At 57.1% G+C, this 18,815-nt stretch overlaps 2 protein-coding genes across 2 annotated transcripts; one reads left to right on the top strand and one right to left on the bottom strand.

Annotated features, from left to right (window-relative positions):
- Positions 1–237: 237 nt before the first annotated feature.
- Positions 238–7,629, bottom strand: LOC34620012. Its single transcript, XM_026337772.1, has 7 exons — positions 6,590–7,629; positions 4,452–6,348; positions 3,998–4,319; positions 2,626–3,904; positions 2,332–2,573; positions 1,580–2,147; positions 238–1,390 (listed from the first exon to the last, which is right to left on the bottom strand). Exons 1-7 carry the CDS (start codon positions 7,627–7,629, stop codon positions 238–240), a joined length of 6,501 nt encoding a protein of 2,166 aa, XP_026193557.1.
- A 3,826-nt stretch (positions 7,630–11,455) lies between these two features.
- Positions 11,456–18,048, top strand: LOC34620013. The gene is made up of 13 exons (XM_026337771.1): positions 11,456–11,476; positions 11,793–12,102; positions 13,100–13,224; positions 13,593–13,676; positions 14,122–14,175; positions 14,429–14,633; positions 14,860–14,894; positions 15,046–15,091; positions 15,356–15,406; positions 15,867–15,934; positions 16,211–16,403; positions 17,420–17,533; positions 17,948–18,048. The coding sequence occupies exons 1-13, from the start codon at positions 11,456–11,458 to the stop codon at positions 18,046–18,048; spliced, it is 1,407 nt and encodes a 468-aa protein (XP_026193556.1).
- The last annotated feature ends 767 nt before the right edge of the window (positions 18,049–18,815 follow it).

Genomic DNA, 18,815 nt, shown 5'->3' with positions numbered 1-18,815 from the left:
TACGAAAAGCTATGAGGTCTTGAGGGGCATCTCCTATTCGCCAGGCACATTTCTCGCCGAAAGAGCTTTTCTCGCGTGTTGGGCTTTACCTCACCTCGTGCATGATGGAGTTTCCCCCCAGCGCGGCAGACGCTAATAGAGCGTCAGGAGGTCGATGGGGACTAGTGCTCCTAGTAAGCAGAGGAGAGGGCCCCCAGAGTTTGAGTGCAGGAGGCCTTTCTCTATCGAATAGATCGGTCACGAATGCATATAGAACGGCGCTTCCCAGCCAGTCCACTTCTTCGTGGGTTGTGTTTCTCGGTCTTCTTGCTCCCCAAGCAGGTCTAGAGAGCTCGCCGTTGTATGCAGCCTCTCCACGGTTTGTCTCGCAAGCTGCTTCGTCGAGCGCTGGCAGGAAGCCCACGTCCCCTGCCGCGGGGAACTCGGGAAAGGCCTCATTCCCTCTACCGAGAACCCTCGCGAAAACTCGTCCTGCGCTGCTGCCCCGTACAGCGACAGAAGCTCCAAGGCAGCTCGCGTCTGCAGAGCCGCCAGCTCCGCTGCTGCTGCCTGCACTGCTCCCGCCTCGGCCTCCGCTTCTGCTGAAGCAGCTTCTGCTGCAAGGGCTGCGCTCTTTGCAGCTACGACCGCTGCTGCCGATGCCGCCTGCTGGCGCTGCGAGGCGTACATTGCGCGCCTTCGCCGCGTCTCACGTGACGGACTGCTACTTGGCCTCTTTGAATTGCTTGCTGGAAGCACACTCGACAGGGTTGCAGCAGCAGCTGGCTCCTGCTGCAGCCCTGTCGGGGACGCCTTGCTGCTCTCCAGCAGAGCTCCCATACTGTGTGACCTGGCGTGCCCGCCGTTCCGCCGCACTGCCAGTCGTGCTGCTGCTGCTTCTGCTGCTTGCTGGAGCCGAATGTTGTGGCTTTTCCGTGTGCTGCCGCAAACAAATGGGGCTAGTGTGGAGGCGTGCTTTTGCTTGCAGGCACTGCCTTGACGCGCCCCCGCTGCTGTACTGACCGCTGGAGGCCTTCCTAATGGAGCAGCAGAGAAGGTAGCGCTGGCACTCCGCCGGCCTGACACACCGGAAGGGCTAGCACACGCTGCGAGCTTGCGCGTTGCCTCCTGCAGACGGGATGGCCTCGCAGGGGCACCTGTGAATCTGGGTGCTGTCCTTGCTACTGCTGCTGGTCGGTAGGCTGTCTCGAGAAGGGCAGTGCCTCTGTGGCTAGCTTTCGGCTCCAGGAGGGGCAGAGGTGTTGGACGCAGCTGTATTCCCAAAGAGACACGGGAGGGCCCTACAGGGATATCTCGGGGAGGCGGCAGTGTCCAGCGCATCATTGGGTGGATCGCAGCAGCAGTGGCTTCTCTCGAATCCTGAGCGTGAGCTTCTTCTTGCTGAGGCTGCCTGTGCATGCGGTATGCGTTTTGCTTAAGAGAGAAGAGCTCTACGGCCCCCGTGTGCCACTGCAGCCGCTGGTGCAGGCCTTGATTTTGTTGCAGCAGGTGGCGTTGCACAGTGTCGTATTCTCTCTGCTGTGCCTCCAGCAGCCGCTGCGCCTGCTGTTGTTGCGCCGTCTGCTGCTGCTGATGCTGCTGTGTCGAATTCTTTGCCTGCGGCCGCGCCGTTGAAGCAACGCTTGCCCGCTTGCCCGCTGCAGCCCCCTGATGGTTCTTTTCCGGTACAGCTCTGGGAGTGCAGCCCTCATCCCCGGAGGCTTCTTCCGCCAAGATTTGCAGTAGCAGAGACTTCAGCTGCTTTCGATCACACAGAGTGGGGCGAAGCGCCGCTTGGCCCTTAGGGACTGAATGGCGCGGATAATGTGCCTGCTGGCTGCCCAGCGCACTGGCAGAGGGAGACTTATAAGTCGCCCTTTGCATGCCTCCTTTGCACTGAGCCAAACATACTTGGGGCTCATCTAGAGACAGCTGGCGGCTCATGAGGTCTCCTCCTGCGGGGAGGAGGACTCCGCCGCAGCAGAGACGTCTGCAAGGCGCAGGTTCCTTTGCCTCTGAGTCGATGGAGGCGGCCAAGGGCTTGCGCCTGAAGACACTCACAGCGCATGCCTCTAGCTGAGTTGGCGACGCAACAGTGCATGCATCTGGGTGGCAAAAGCTGCTGCCCGAGGCTGCGGTTGTCGTTGCTGGAACTGAGGAGGCTCTGCCTGCGCCTGTACCATGGGGGAGGCCGAGGACGGAGCTGAAGGGCCTCGTGTCGCAATCGTTCGGCTAGCTCCCTCTCTCGCTGCAAACCAGGTCGCACAGAAACAAGAAGCGCTGGCGAATTCAGTCGCAGTGCAAACAGCGGCGCATGGGTGCCACGGAGGGGCGATGCTACTTCCCCCTCGCCCCCAGACCAAAGTGCAACTGCAATATGGCGGTTTGAACAGGCACCGCCAGCAGCACGGGCAGCTGTAGTGGATGCGTTGCTTCTCCCTGCTCCCATCCCACTTAAGCTGCTGCGCAGTGCGGGATTAGCCCCAAAAATTCGGCTTCCCAAGAGCTCCCCAGAGATCATTCGCCAGGGGCCTCTCCTTCTCGCCACCCTCTCCCCTCCCCCGCTCCAGCAGTTTGCTCCGCCTACGACTACCCTACCCAGAGTGACATGGGAGGCGCACCTGTGCCTTTAGCTCTTTTAATCGCTGCTGTTTGATGGCTGCATATTTATAGAGCCGCACTATGTGGTCCAAATCTGCTGTTTTTTGCGGCCGCCTCAGCGCTTTGGAGAGGTCCGCCTTAGAAGCAGTCCCTTTCTCAGAGAGGCCCTCCTGACGCAGGGAATGCTTCGGCTGGGGGGACGCTAGAAGGCTTCTCGTTTGAGGGCATTTCCTCGCTGCCTGCCCAGCGGCTGCGCCAGCCGCTGCTGGACGCTGTGGAGAAACGCGTGCCGGTGCTGCACGGGATGCTTCTGCAGAACAGCCGAGAGAATGAAGGGCCTCCTGAGGGGCGTTGTTCTTCCTGGGGGCTGTCTTTTGCGCACAACAACACGCTTCTCGGGGAGACGAGACACTGCCTTCTTCCTGAAGCTCAACGGAAACAACAGCTCCCGAAGCCGCCCGCAGCACTTCCCAGACCTTTGCATGCAACACCTCCACTGACTCCGATCCCCCGGGAAAAGAATCTCGCGGCTCTTCAGGCCGTCTCAGACCGTCTTTTGTGGTGGCTGTGCCACTCGCAAGCCTCATACGGCCCATGAGCTCAATACGTTTGCGTTCCCCAGACTTATTTTGACCCTCCTGTCGTTCGGCGGCTCTAGATACTCCGTCTTTTCCTTCGGTCGCCTCCTTTACAGGCACTCGTGGGAAAAAGCCTTTTGAGCCACGCGAAAGAATGGCCTTCTTGCGTGTTGTGAGGGGCTTCAAAAAGTTCTGGTAACTCTGCTCGTGCGGCGGCTTCGGCCCCCCGTTTCTTCGCAGGGGGCCCCTTCTGTTGCGCCTCAGTTGCACGAGCGACTGCCAGCGCTCGCGAAGCCTCACGGGACCGCCTACAAAGCCCCCTCCAAAAGCAGTTTGAGCAGGGAGCACCGCAAAAGAATGCGCGCCACCCCTGTCGAGCGACCATCGGTGCCGCTGCATCTCAGAGAGATTATCACGCTGGCGAGCTGGCGGTCCGCCTCCTCTCCGGCGGTCCCTGCTGCAGCTCTTTCTGCTTAGCTTATAGTCTTTACTTTGCATGCTGCTACAGCTGCTGCGAGTCTGCACGTTAGCGTCCGCCACCCCTGCGCCGTGAGCCTCATTAGGGCCTCCGCTGCCTCTGTGCTGCCCTGGAGTGCTCTCTAGAGTTGCGCAGCCTGCTTCTTCTCCCCCTGCTGCCGATACGAATTCCCTCCGAGCAGCCGCTTGCCAAACTGGCCGTGCAGCCGCGTCCAGGGAGCGCGGTGGAGGGGCCTCTTGGTACAGCTTTGCTGCAACACGTCGGCTGTCTGCGTTACTGACGAAGCAGGGGACGCTGCTGCACGGAGGCGTGCTGCTGTCGCGCTGCAAATGCTCTGGCGTCAAAGCGGCAGCAGTTTTACAGCCCTGCAAACGGAGCTGAGCAAGGGGGCCTGTACAGCGGACGGCAGAAGGCGACGGGGGAGCCTCTTGGATTGCAGGAGAGGCTTGCTCTGCAGCAGCTGCTGCTGCACGGCACTTCTTCTCCACTACCCAGGACGGCGCAGCCTGGGCCTTTGAAGCTTCTGGAGACGTCGGCACGCCACAGAGAGGCGCATTGGATGTAGCGCCTTCAGCAGGCACAGCATGCGCCGGCTGCTGTGGTTGCTCCCGTGGAAGTGGCTGAGGCTGCCCGCTGGAGCCAAGGCAGGGGTTTCCACCCAAGAAGGCACAGCACGGGCGTGGCTGCAGCATCAGCCTTCCCGCAACATTGATGGATTTTCTCCGCTGCAGCACCTGCTGCTGTTTGTCGCACGTGTTGCCTCTGCTGCAGTCCTCAGCCAACAGGGATGCCTTTGACACAGCAGCGGCTCCCACAGGCTGCGCGTCTTTGCCTGTGCTGCTGCTGTTGTACGGCCCCCGTCCCCCGCATGGCGTAGCTTTGCTGGTTGGGTGTACATACAGGGGCCCTTCAGCTCCCCTTGAGTCCCTGCGGCTGTGTGCGCCTTTCTCAAAGTGCTGGAGACAGCTTCCGTCACTCCTGGTAAGCACGTGCGTGGCGCCTGCCGCACCCTCCCTGTTTTCCTGCATCTCCTCCGGGAGGCCCTTGCGGATCTCTGGCTGCTGTCGCACGCACCCTCCAGCTCCCTGGAGGGGGGCATCACTGTGCCTGCGTATCTGCTCTTTGTAGGAGGCGATGAGTTGCAGAGCCCGCGTAGTGCCTCTCATGGCGCTTCCGCCATCGCCCTCTGCATCAGCATGCGACGATAGAGCGTCGGCTGCCACTGCAGCTGCCGAGATTGGAGTCTCACGGCAGCTGGCGGCCTGTTTACAGGGTTCGTCTAGAGTCGCAGCAGGGCGCGTCACACTGGCGGGCTGAGTTGCCTCAGAAGCAAAGTCTAAAGGCTGTGCGGCAGCGACAGGAGAGGAGCTTCTTGCAGGCGATTTGCCCCTAGTGGTAACAGCAGCAGCAACAGCAGCAGCAGCAGGAGGCGGCCCTGGTCTCAGAATTGCCAGTGGCCTTCCAGCACCAGCAGACGGCTTCTGTGCTGCTGATGCGCGTGCTCGCGGAACGGCAGTCTCTCCTGCTTCAGCAGGCGATGCTGCCGCAGCAGAGGCCCATACGGCTTCTTCAGCGTACACTGAGTTTCGGCACAGTCCTGGCCGCTCCCGCACGCACGTGTTTGTTTTCTCCAAGTCCACGTTGCTGCCAGGCACAGCCTGCGGCACAGGCGCTAGGGCAGCGGCTGATCCATCCTCCGAGTTGCACGTGGCGCTGGTGTCTCCGTTTAGGGCAGCTCCTGTCCCCAGGTCCTCAAAGGATCTTAGGCCCGGTCTGTCGGGGGCAGCCTGCGGTTCCTCGACTGGACGCCTCAACCGCTCTGCCGCTCTAGCTGCCTTGGGGTTGTTGGAAAGCCTCCACCGACTACAAGCGGCAGTCGTCGCGAAGGGTTGGCTGGGGAGCACTGCACGAACGCTTCGCCCCTCTGCAATCGCTGACGCCCCCTGGAGGCCTGTGAGACGCGATCGCATGCGGAAGGGACTCAAAGTCCGTGTACGATGGCATGAGGCTTTCGAGTGGCTCGCCTCTTGGAGGGGTCTCCTGGACGGCTGCTGCTCTCGGGTGTCTCCCGCTGAGGCTTCGAAGCTCGCCGGGGAGCTGCTGCAAGCGTCTAGAAGCGGCTCGCTTCCTGTGGATGCCGCCGCAAGAAATTCCCCGTGCCCCTGGTTGGGTGTCTCCCGCCGCATTTCTGCGGGCTGCACGTCGCTGAGCCTTTGTTGGAGCAGGGAAGGCATCCCCGAGTGCCTTGTTGCCCTACAGATAATCCTGAGGAGCGACGGAATGGGGGCCCATGGAGGCCCTGCTGCTTCTTCATCTAGCCCTTCGCTCCCTTTGTTCCGCTTGTTCAACTTTTGCCCCTCCCCTGCGACTGGTTTTTGTGGCTCCTGCCACGCAGCGGAGGGTGCATGGCGCTTGGGGCCCTCTGCAAGTGTCTCTTGGTCAGTCCTATTTTTCGTGGAAAATCCAAGGCGCCCTGCCCCCAAGTGCCTTTTAGCACAAGCCGAGGCAGCCTCTGCTGAGAAAGGCACCACACGAGAAGACCCTCGGCGCTGGAGAATCTTGGATATCCTGCTACTGCCGTAGCCACTCGCGCCTGCAGAGGCCCTCTCAGAGGAAGCAGGCAGCCTGTCCGGCTCTGCTACAGGTTGCGCAGCCGTGCAGCGACGGCTCAGCACAAATTCGCGGAGCACCGTGGCTGCCGAAGAGCAGGGACTGCAGTACAGCCAGCCACACACAACAAACCAAACGAGAGGCACCCATCGTTCCTTCCCTGTAGCAGTTTCCGTCGGACTGTATCCCTCACACCCCTATCTACCATAGGTTCCCCATCCTCGCCTCCTTGTGAGGCTGTGGAAGCAAGGCCCACAAGCAAAAGACACTGTTATCAGGAAGGTGCCTGAGTGATAAGACGCCTTAAGACGCCTGACTGATAAGACGCCTTACTGATACTCACCGTCTGGCCTTGGCCCTTCGCAGCCCCTTTGGACCCCCCAAGGATCTTTGCATCGCGCGAAAGCCGCAGACAAAGCGCTTTCCCAAGCTGCTGCGGTGCGTGGCACACTTCGCAGAAAGTTCCCAAGGCGCATCCTCGAACCTGGAAGACTGTTCACGCTCCTCGACGAGCTCGTTGGGGGCCTGTCCGAGGTGCCTTACGGGTTTTTGAAGGCAGTTTCCGAGATACTGAGCTTCCGCGGCTTTCAATCCTCGAGGCGTCGGCGGCCTGCAGGGAAAGGATGGCGAAGAGGCGCTTCCTTCCAGAGAACCTGGTGGGGGTGGCTGCTGTTGGACTGAAGGAAAGTATCTCCGAGACCTTTGCTTTCCCGTCGGGCTGCCGCTTCCGGTGGAGGGGGGGGGAGCTAGGGTTACCTCCTGAGCTTGGAGAGGGTGCAAGTGACAGCACGACGATCCAGCCGACCATGGCAAAGACAGAGTTTTAGAAGGGCGGGAAGCCCAGGGGCCCCTTGCAGGGGCCCCTGAGGGAGAGGCGGAATTCCGCATGAGCTCCTTCTTTCCCGAAGGCGGCTTGTCTAGCTGCGGAGACTTGTCTTCGCCAGCCTTCCAGACGATCCTCGACTCAGCAGATTGCCTTCTCAAGAGGCCTTGAGGGCATCGCGCTAGGCCTGCGTCAGGTGCTGTACAACCTGCAGTCGCAACCTCCCGTGGGGTCTTACCCACCGGAGATAGAGCTTCGCGTATACCAAATGCAACTGGCGATCTTAGACCGCGGAAAGAGGGGCTCCTGGTGGGGGAAGCAGAAGGGGGAGAAGGCGTCGGCGGCACAAGAGACTGCAAAGAGGGGCTTCTCGTGTGTGTTTGTGAGAAAAAGGCCAACGCGGTCCCTGGAGTGAACACTGCCTTGGGTGATAAAGAAGGTGTTAAGAAGGAAGCCGCTAGAAGTCCAAAGGTTTCAGGCCGGATATCAGACCAGTCCTCAGAGGGGCCTTCAGAAGGGCCCTCCGGTAAGCTGTAAGCCCCAGGAGGCAAGCGCCGCATCTCCTATAGAAATATTCATATGCTCAGCCTTCCTAAAGCTGCTGGCCACGAGGCTTCTGCTGCTGGTGCAGTTCGTCTAGCGAAAGGCCAGAGAGACAGCAAACAGGAGCCTCACACGCGCCCTCTTGGGGTGTATGCTGTGTTCGGTGCTCTGCCTCGAAAAGGCGCCAGGGGCGCCTTCTTGGTCCTTAAAGCAAGAGCTTTAGAAAACGCTCTTCATAGAGCCTTCTGGCGTGTATGTACAGCCCGGCACTCTGTGGGCTATACCCTGAGCCACTGCCATGGCCTGGGAGAGGGACAGGAGGAGATACTGGACGAAACGGCATTTCATATGCCTCTCTCTGGCCTCATTTTATTGAATAAATAGGCTCCCATTATTTTGCTCAAACAGAGCGCAGAAGCATGCACGCGAATACTTCGAAAACGCCTCACACTCTGGAAGCAGCCACGGAGCAGACCAGACCACCAAACGACAAACTGGGTCTTACAAAAGTCGGCTTCCATGTCTCCTCTTCACCTTTCCGTTTATTTTAACTCTGAAATATTGATGAAAATCAGACCTTAGCATCCCTTTTGTTCAATCCTGCAGCCTAAAGAAAACCATTTGCGCAAGGGTCCTCATCTCCGACTACCGCTGAACGCGCCAGTTCCTGGAAGCCCTCCTCTCAGGGGACCTCCTGTTGCGCCATGTGCGTAATTAGCTGGAAGATGCCTCTTTCCTCCAATGCTTTCTTCCAGACGAAGGCTAATTAGACGTCCCGTTAGAGCTGTCGCACTCCAGTGTGACTACGGAATGCCCTGTTGTGCACTGCCGACCTTAATGCAGTGCACCTTCAGAGACAGTCCCCCACCATATGGATCCCTTAGACCATGAAGAACGGCCAGTTTTCACCTGCCTACGCACTGTCGAGAACTCTAATGTGTGTTTTGGTTTCTGCTCCATGCTTGCCTCTCTTCCTGCTTTACGTACAGTCGGCCTATGTAGTGCTTTCTCTGCAGCCTTCTTGGGGACACCCCTAGCCCCGAATCAGGTGCATAATTCGACCTGAAAATTATTAGAACCCTTCTGAAGAAGAATTCCCCTTTCATGGACCTTGCCGCTCAATGCTGTATGGTGGGGGGATGAGCAGGAGCTCAGGTACTAGGGCGTTGCTGCATCCCCTAAGCAGTCGGAGCATTCGCAACAACCATGCGCTCCCTAGAATCTACAGCACAAAGGCTTTCAGTATCAATTCTTGACGTATTAACCTGTCTCGACTCTACGCTCAAAAACACATATAAACCACCAGGCCCAATAACCAACTATTAGTTGCATATAACTTTCCCAGCATAAAGGACCAAAGTTTAGCGTAGCCCGCTACAGCCTAATCGAAGTGAGGCGCTTCGCCTGGTGGATGCTCACATCCAGGCTTTGCTGATGCTTTTGCTGCCCGTACCTTTCCTAGGCCTGTCTGTCTTCTTCCTAACTCTTCCCGCCCGTGCATCCCTCGGTGCCTCTGGTTATAGCTTGTTCCCTGCTCCGTTGTCACGTAAGTGGTGAAAGGTGGATATAGAGCCATAGACTACACTGTGCGTTGCGCTACCCTGCGCCTATGCAGCCATCCAACGGGACTAGCCCTACTTTTTCTGAACTTTTCGAGTCCTGCAGGGAGTCTGCGGGGTCAGTGCATCCGCTTCTCTGCAGGCTACGCTCACTTAGTTTTAGACCGCATGTAAAAGGAAATTTATCGTGTGTCTAGGGGACCTATTGCTGAGTACGATCGTGCGCAAGTGCTCGATCATGCCCAGGAGGGTAGCCTACATGCTCCCTACTGTGGGCCCTCCCCGCAGGCGAACTCTGTGTGGTGATTGCGGGGAGAAGAGGCAACAAAGACTCTGCGGGAAGGACATGCAGTCACTTTCTGTGACCTTAGAATTGTTCGGGGAGTGCGTGACGTTTAAAGGAGGCTCTAGGAGCAGCGTTGGACCCATCCCTCTCCTCTTCTCCGCTCTGCTATCCTGAAATGAGAATGCAGCTTTTTCTGGACGTGTCAAGATGCGCCTGTGCATCCAGCGACAAAACAAACTCCGCACCAGGTAAAGGCCATGAGCGAGGTAAGTAGGCCCCCAATGCAGCACATGCTAACGCTCTGCCCCTGCTGGCGTCCGGCCGTTTTTCTTTGTCTTCATGGCTTCAGTCTTGTTGCCTCTGTGGATGTTTCTGTCTGCTACGTGCCCTTCCAGTTCCGCTTCCTTTGGCCCTGATTCTCTATTTCAGCGTTCCTCTGCACACGCTCTCACGCTTTGTCAGAAAATGCTACCCACCCTTCGATTTCATGCCCCTCCCTTATTCACAGGGGCCTCTGTTTTTGTATGGCGATCGCAAGCCTCTTTCTGTAAGAGTGCCTTGGCTTTTTCAGCACACGGGGCCTCTACTAGGCCCAGAATGAGAGGGCATAGCACGACAGCTCGCCGCGACGAAGCGTCCAACAGAAAAGGCACTTCAAAATGAGGCCGCCTCAAAATCCCTGCTCTGGAGTCGCTGCCTAGGACTATATAGTGTTTCTATGTACGGGCCTCTCTCTGGGGGCCCCCAAAACAGGTCATCAAAAATACCCGGTGGGTAGCCTAGGTGCTCGAGATCGAGACTTTTGCAAAACACCGCCTCCTAGTATCTCTGGAAGGCCTGAACTGACGTCGGCAAAGTGGAAGCGCCGGCTTGCAGCACTTTGCGCAGCGGCGACATTGCAAGAAGGACCCTAAAATGCGCGTGGTGGGGGCCTACGGAGCGTACTCCACCCTCTCGCACATGACGAGGCCCCCACTCTGGGCTATTCCCGACTCAATGGCCGTGTAAGAAGCGGCCTCTCCAGAAGCACTGGGAGGTAGGGGGGGCCCCCAGGTGACCTCTCCAGTCGCACTGTCTGCCGGCGTTTCGCCGGGGCCCCTGCTACCCGCAGAGGCTGGTGTGTGTTGACTCCAAGGGGGCAAAGTTACGGAGAGGACTCCCGTTCCCCTCGTGGGAATAGGAGCCCAGAAATTGAGGTAGAGTCGTTTGAAGGAGTTTCTTTGTGATAGGCAAATAGACAGTGCAGGGTGGGGGCAAGGCAGTCTGAGGAGGGGCTCTACGGAGACAGAAAAGCTTTCTTCTTGCAAGATCCGGTCACGAGACATTCCCAAAGGCCCTGCTGGGTACCCCTGCAGGAGCTGCCACGGCTCAGACTGCCGGGGGGGGGCCCCTTCGGAGGCATTTCGATGGCCCCTGTCCATCCAGAGCGATAAGAGACACATTCTTAGGCGACGCGGTGACGCGGTGCTGGGCGCAAGGCATCGGATCCGGAACGCTTTGAGAAGCTCGCTTCAGGCAGTTGCTTTTGGATTGCAGATGCAGAAATTCCCCGCAGATGCGCTGCCTGGGGTATGGCTGACGGCAGTCGCAGTGGTGACGAAGGCTGGCACTGCTTGCCGCTGGTGGCGCACACTCACCGGGAGTTGTTGGCCTTCCTGGGCGGCACGCGAGGCGAAATAACAGAAAACAAAGGCTCTAGAAGTGCCAACACTGCGAAAAGGAGAAGAAAGAATGCCGGACTTGCATGCTGTGTGCGCCTGAGGGGCCCCCTAGCCGTACGACCGCGCGTGCTCGGAGCGGACGCAGGCACGAGCTCGATCAGTCTTGAAGGCGCACAAAGAGGGCTTCAAGAAAACGGAAAACGCCTCGAATTAAACCTTAATCGTCATTCCATCGAAAATCCATGAAATTGAAAGGAGAAACTTCCCCCGGGAGATGCCCCTGCAGCGGGCTGCCAGGCAGATCCAGCTGCCGCCACATCCATCCACCATACAAACCATGGGGCCTCTCGCCTCGAGCGCCTGCAGCGGCTGCGGGCTTTTGTTGGGGTGTTTTTTTCTGCACTCTTCTGTCTACAGGTTACATTGTTTCACTAGTCAGCGCTCTTTTTGAAGGCATTACAAAACAAGCTTCGCCTTCTCCCTCTGCCCTCAAATTCTGGTGCGTCCAGGGACCACACCTCTATCGCGCCAGCCACGTTCCCCACAGAGGAACGCAGCTCGCTGCCTTCCGATCCCCCTCCCTTCCCCCGCTGCTGCGTCTTCTCGAGGCGAACAGTACCTCGTCTGCCTTCCAACAAAGCCCTTCCCAAAAGGGCCTTATCCGCACACCCCAGAATGGGCAGGCCTCAGCACCCCTGTGCGAAGGGGGAGCGGCAACCCCACGCCGTTACACCCCAGAGACTGCAGCAAGAGCGGCTCCTTCAGGAGCACGAGCAGTCTCTGCTGCTCTCTCAGCAACAGTTGCTTCCCCAGCCTCAAAACGAGGCCCCCCCAGACCAGGCGGCCTCCTCAGGGCAGTGGGGAGGGGGAACGCTCCAGTATCTCATCTCGCCCCCTCCGAACCTCGCGGAAGAAGAACAGCCCTACTACCACCACAACTGCCAGCACCAGCACCTGCAGGGGCCCTCAGTCACCCCCCTGAGTGTGTCCAGCCATGATGCGTCTCGAGAAACGACTCCCTTCGGCACGCGAGGCTGGCTCGTCGAACTACGCCTAGCTGCAACGACAGGCCTCGCCACGCTCAAACACAAACTCAGCGAATCCCCCTTAAGCCGCCTCCTCGTAGTTGTGCTTGTACTGTCCGTGTTGTGTTTCGTCCTCCTCCGCACCAACGCAAGGCCCCTCGACGCCAGCGCCAGTCTCAGCGCAGCAGCAGAGACACACGGCGGTTTGTGCAGCACAGGTATGTCTTCACACTTGAAACACAACTCCTTGGAGTGCAGCAGGGGCAGACCTCCATGGCTAACAGACAAGACAGGAGGAGCGTCTCTTCCCTTCATAGCCGTGCGGTGCTCCTACCGAAAAAAACTTGGACGCCAAAAGATTGGCGCTTAAATTTGCGTCTTCTGCAGGCTAACAGACGTTGCCTTGCCTCTTCGAGTCGCATGAAATGTGCTCCTGCCTCCTTTCTCGTTGCTGGCTGCGCCACACTTTGCATCCCCCGCTCCCCACTCCCCCTCCACTTTCCCGCAGGCCGTAGAGGCTAGCAGGAGGGGCTATCCTGCATGCTCTTGCTCTTCGTCCTTCGCGTGCGCCTTCTGTTTCTCGAAGTGTGTGATCTCTGTGTGTCTGCGGTGCCACTCTCTCTGTCCAATGACTGTCTGTGACCCTCTTTTTATGCTTGCTTGAAAACACATGTCTGCCTGAAAGTCCGTATTACGTGTTCTGAGGCTCTTCATCGTGCTCTTCTTTCCGTTCGCGTCTCACCTCCCGCACGCATATCCTTTCCTCCTTTCTTTCCCACACCCCCTCTCCCCCTAACACCCCAAACTCCTCGCCCCCCGTTCTCAGGCGTATATACAGGGGCACCTGGGCTGGGAAGGCCTTCTTGCGCGAGCGTGTGCGCCTCCTTCTCACGCGCGCGCTGTGGCGTGCGTCCACTTGTACTGCCGCTGCTCCGACTGCTGATTGGCATCTTCAGATTACCGAGACAAGACCCTTAAGCTGGCTCATGAGGCATCCGCCTTTTCGCTTCTAGCGGAGGGCTGGCCGCTTAGCAAGTTCGAAGCTAGCGATGTCGTGGTATTCAACAAGAGTCTTTATTTTGTAGGTTTGCTGCCAGCATATTCGCACGTGCAGAAGCCGCCGCACGGCATGGGAGATGGGCTCATCCTCTCTTCGAAGGGCCTCGAGAGGCATTTGCATGCGATCGGAACAAGCCATTCAGCGGCGCGTGCTCTTCTTCGGTTTCTGCCTATTAGTGTGCCTGCATGCAGTGATGTGTGTGTTGGGTGGACGGGGCTGTGTGGAACTGTGGAGCGGAGGTTGGGGAGGGGAGGGGAAAACAGCCCCAGTCCGAGCGCGCATGCAATGAGAAATTGTCTGCGGGAAAGGTAGGGAGGGCATTCTGGTCAAGTGGTGGCGTCGCAGCAGTCCACCTTTGCTCGTACGTCTGTTTGTTTGTGGAGCTGCAGGTATGCGATTCGACGTTTTCCCTGATGAAGACTGGATTTGGTCTAGAGCCTTTGTCTCCAGAAAACGAGCTCATCGGACTGCCGGTACGAGGGGGGGCCTTGTTTGTGCGCCGCTTTCTCCTTTTTCAAGGGTTGTGGGAAGGGGGAAGGAGTCGGGGGGCAGGTGTTGCCTTCTTATCACCCTTGACAGTGGGAGGTTAGGGGGGTGGGGAAGGGAGGGAGAGAAAACACCTCTGCCTTGTTGCCTGTTCCTTTGCGGCCTTTCCCTTGGGTGCGAGTTGCACGCGTGCTCTTGGCTCTCTTCTGCATGCGTTTTTCCTCCCGCCTCGTGGGGCTGCCAAGGAGGGAGGGGGGAGGGAAACAGGCAGGCAGACGGTCTTTGCCTGTAGCAGCTGCAGGGGAAGGCCGTGTTGCTGCTGTTGCTGGTGCTGCTGCTGCTGCTCTGCAGCGCTTGCCTCTTTAAAGGCCTTCGCCAGCGCTCAGTGTGTATTGTGTACACACTCGCAAGACTGTTTTCTGTCCGCTGCAGGAGAGGAACGGAAGCCTTGAGTCCGACTGGGAGGCGCTGTGGGTGGACGATGTGGTGAGAACACCACCCCTGCACCTCCGGTTGCTCTCACGTTTTAGGGATGCGGATGAGGACGTTTGTAGTACGTGCATGTGTGTGTATGCATGTAGTTTTATCCTGCCTCCAAGAGGCCTCCTGTTCCTTTGCACAAGCAGCGACTCTTCTGAGGCTTCCCGTGCAGAGCAGCCGCGTTGCGAGGCGCAGCAGAAGGCGCACGCGTAGCGCTTCAGACTTTGTGTCTCCGGGTGGAATAGCGTGCATGCTGCAGACTGGAGTTTTCTACGTCGTGAGAGAGGCGATCACCCACAATTTCGATGAAGAAGACAGGGAGGAGGCGCTAGAGACTGAGCAGCCGGAGCAGCCCAAGGCCCAAAGCCAAAAACGAAAAGGCCGCAAGAAACCTTTCCACGCGCACATCGAGGAACTCACACTCCATGGAAACACGTATACGCTAGAAGCCACCTGCACGACGGGTAAGCTCCTTTTTTCGCCTTCCTCGATTTCGAATGCCGTTACAGGGGGTTACGCTGAGCGTGATGCGACTGAGGGAGCCTGCCCGAGATGCTCGTGTGCTCCACAAGGCCGCTGCTGCAGCAGCTCCGAGTTGCCCCTCTTCCAGCGAGAGGAAGGGGGGAAAACTCTCAACCTTTAAGGGTACGGCGACGGCCTGACTCTGTCGTTCCTGCATGCGCGCTGCAGAGTTCTCCTTTTCCGCTGGCAACAAGGGCCTCGAGGTCAGCTGAAAGAACTCCTCATACAAGGGTGTTATTGTTCAAGGCACCCCCCCCACGGTTTCCGCGTTATCCCGATCCTTGTAGACGGCTCGTGTGCCTTTGAAGGGGGAAATCCGTTTCCATTGAGTAAGAGTGGTTACTGTTATTGCAGGGCCTTGTAGGCTTTCGCGGTCCAAAGGGAGAAATATATCTCCTCGGTACGCATAAACCCTCGAAAGCCGAGGTGCACCCTCGAGGCACAACGGCTGGAGGAGCAGCCCCCCGCGCTGCCTTACTGTCTGGGAAATCCATCTGCATGTATCTCTGTGTAGACAGCTGTGCACACGTGCTAGTCTTATAAGGATATTTTCTTCTCGGGGAACGTTTACTGCTTGTCCTGTCCTGCGCTTGTGCACTGCGGCTGCTGCTGCTGCTTTCGCGTGTGTGTTCCCGGGCTGTCGTCGCCGCTACTGCTGCTGCAGGTTTGTGCGAAGGGAATTTTTGCAAGGGAGGCGAGAAGGGGCGAACTCCAGGTAAGAGGATGAGGATGCGTCGAGCCGCAAAAACAGACCCTATTGTAAAATAAGCACTCTCAAATACTTACGTCGAATAGGAGGGGCCTGGACTTCCACAGTCTGGAGGCCGTCTACGCGTCCTGTTCTTCCTTCCTATAAGCTTGCCTCTTGTGTGAAGATACATCCGCCAGCTGCAGTGTCTGGTTGCTCTTCTTTTACATGAGCGGGGAACGCATCATCGGGCATTTTGCTTTAGGAATCGTAGCTGGAGATACATATAGATATACATAGGTACACGCAGATAGATACATGTGTGTATACACATCGATATATCTATATCTATATATATATACATATATATATGTGCGCGTGCTTGAGAAGCCCTTGTTGTGGAATATTTGCTGATTCTGCCTTTTTAGCATTGTGCAGTTAGGCCTTTATGTGTTGGCCGCATGGTGTATTTTTGTATTATGTTCAGGCAATGGACGTATGGTTCTCATGCAAAAAGAGACGGATGGCCAGAAGTGCACCTGGAAGACACTGAAGGTGCTGCTTGAAACCCCAATTAAGGCCTTTAGATGACCAGGCAAACGCGATTTATCGATTGACCTTGGATTGCTACGAGCAGAAATTCTTGTTGTAGCAAGTTCTGCACAAATCCCCCACACACCCTGTTCCCCCGTCCTCTGCCTGCTGGCTGTCGACCCTCTCTCAATGGCCTTCCGAGTGGCTGCCTTCATTTCCCCTGCGTCTCTACTCTTTCTTAGCTGAATTGTGCACCTGCATCTACGCGCAAGCCTCCATCTCATTCGATCGTCACAGGTCCTCGAGCTGCCCTCCGAAATATCCTTCCCGGATTACTCGGCTGTAACAACGCGCGGCAATCGAATCGCCATCGCCTCTCAAGAGGGCTCTACCCTTTGGATCGGCAAGATCAATCAGGAGGAGGTCACGGATGACAAGGGACAGCGTTCTGTTGTACTGTCAAGCCCTGAAGAGTTGGAAGTCTTGCCGGGTTAGAGCACAGAGGAGATGGTGTTTTTTAAGGGTGCAGGTGCAGGGGGCCTTTCGTTCTCGAGGATCTTTGCTGCTTTCATTGGGTTCGCTGGCTGCGAATTGAAGTATAGATCCAGCTGCATATTTGCCTGAGTATCCTCCTCATGCACCGCCGTTTTTAACCATATGAGCAATGTGCTCAGAGGGGTGCTCGCCGCACCTCCTTTCCGCTGCTTAGGGGAAGGATGACCTCGTGTAATGCATGTCATGGGTGCTTGCATGCATGCTGTAGACTTACAAGAAATGCAGCTTTCATGCGCATCGGAGCGTCAAGTGGCATCGTCACAGCATTCATACTAGAGAGCCTTCTTACCATTTATCAGTAAATTGCAGTAATCCTTCTGGACATCAAAATACATGGTTCTTTCATACGCATGCATCTGATGTCTTCTAGTGAACCGCCGTTGATAGCAAGTGCATGCATTCTCAGCCCACAGAGTCTGTCTACATGTATCCGTATATGTATATAGAAATGTAAATATTTGTTGGACTGTATATTGTCGCGCTGCATGCATGCAAGTGCTCTTTATGCATAAAAATAGGGGTAAAGGTGCACGTCCAAGACACATGCATGTGTATTACAGTGTATGTCTGTTTGTGTGTATGGATGCGTAGATACGCATGAAGATGTGTAGATACGTGTATTTGCCTGTATTTTTCTAAAGCGCTTTATTGCGAGAATGCCGGGGGGCGGGGGCAGGGGGCAGGGGGGTTTATATTCATGTTTAAGTTAGCGACTGGGGTTGGGGAGCAGTCCGGCCGTTATTGTTGCGGTCTGGCTGGCTGTCAGACCTTACAAGGGCTGTTCTTTGATGAAACCGCGGGTGGCTTTCTCAGTGTATATCCTTGCACATGCCAGAGCAAGGCTATACGGTAAAGGGTGGGGTTGTCTCGCTCAGTGCACTCAGTAACACAAGCCGGACGCGTCCGGTGTTTTAGGGCTGTTGCCGGAGAGTGGGTGCTTCCTCTGCGCAGGTGGCCGCGTGTTGCACTTCCCCAGGGATGAAAGTTGCGAAATTATGTACTGCAACATCGAAGGAATCGCTTTTATCAACGACAGGTTGATTGCAGCAGGTGGGCAGTTCGAGCGTGGATGCGTGTGGCCTTAGGTTGACGCCGCGCGCCTTCCTCTAGAGCCTTGTATAGATATATATATATATGTAGTGCGTGGAGGCTTCGGGACTGTCAGCTTGCACCTTTAAGCGTCTCTGTGCTTTCTGGCTCCTTGCCGCAGCGTCCGACAAGGCCAAGAGGTGGCAAGATCACCGCTGCGTGGAGAAGGACCAGAGTCTGCACGTCTTCTCGCTTCCGCATGGCATCTGAGCTGTTTTTCTTTCGTTCGAAACGCGAGGCTTTTTTCCGAAGTGCGCCGTATATCACTCGCCTGTACGTCACCCTGTTGGCTCGCGTAGCGCTAGGCTGGTCACTCAGCTTGCGCATCGGAAAGCCCCTACAAGCCTGTTTTTGCGCACGAGGCCTTTACGCTGGGGATTTCCTGAGGAGGCCCGACCTCCAATGTTGCGGTGACTTGTGGAATCCATTCGACAGCTTTTCCAAGCAGAGGGAGACGACTGACGGGCGAGCCGTCAGAGTCTGCTGCTTAGGCGGCGAGCGCCTTTCCCCAGTCCCGTAGACACGATGCCAGCGCGTCGTATGGCTATGAAGGGAAGAGGGCAGCGACGCTTGAGAGGGCCCCCCTTGGGGGCCTCCTAGGGGCCCAAATTAAGGGAAACACTACCTGGAGGCCCCTCAGGTAAAGTAACGGGGAGATGTTCGGGTGGGGTCCGATGCAACTAATTCCCCACTTTAATCACACACAGTATCCATCTCAGGTCCTCTGCGTATGCGGAGATTTAGCATGCCTTGACCTGCCCCACTGCCTCCAAATATACGGGGCTTCGGGACGGTTCTGGCAACTGCGAACTCCAAGTCAAGTCGCCTTCTGCACTTCTCGTCTGAGAGGCTGTTTTGATACCTTCCTGGCAAGCCACGCGCAGCCGGCAAGCGCCGAGAATAAGCGGCTCGAGTATGAGCGGAAGCCTTCAAGTGCTAAAGACCATGCCCTATCAGATGCAGACATTTGTAGCGGGCTGGCATGCAATGAAATCGTAGGCACGGCGCGTCTACTAGGGGGTCAGAATGCATGCGAGAGAATGGCAAAAAGAGAGACACTTCATGAATAATCCTGTACACTGGAAGCAGTTCAACGAGGTCGTACCTTGCTGCCTGGCAGTTCAAGGAGCGCTACACATCCCATCACTACCGGTCACTCAAAGTACACGCTGAGTCTCATACGGAACCTATCCAAGGAGCAGCAACAGAGGGCTTCATGCACCGAGCGTTTACGCATGCTAGAGGGAGGCGTTTTTGC

This window comes from Cyclospora cayetanensis, unplaced genomic scaffold (assembly GCF_002999335.1).
Source record: "Cyclospora cayetanensis isolate NF1_C8 unplaced genomic scaffold, CcayRef3 CcayRef3_contig_20, whole genome shotgun sequence".
Classification (NCBI taxonomy): Eukaryota; Apicomplexa; class Conoidasida; order Eucoccidiorida; family Eimeriidae; genus Cyclospora; species Cyclospora cayetanensis.
The sequence above is the reverse complement of the archived record's forward strand: the minus strand, read 5'-3'. Positions and strand labels throughout refer to the sequence as shown.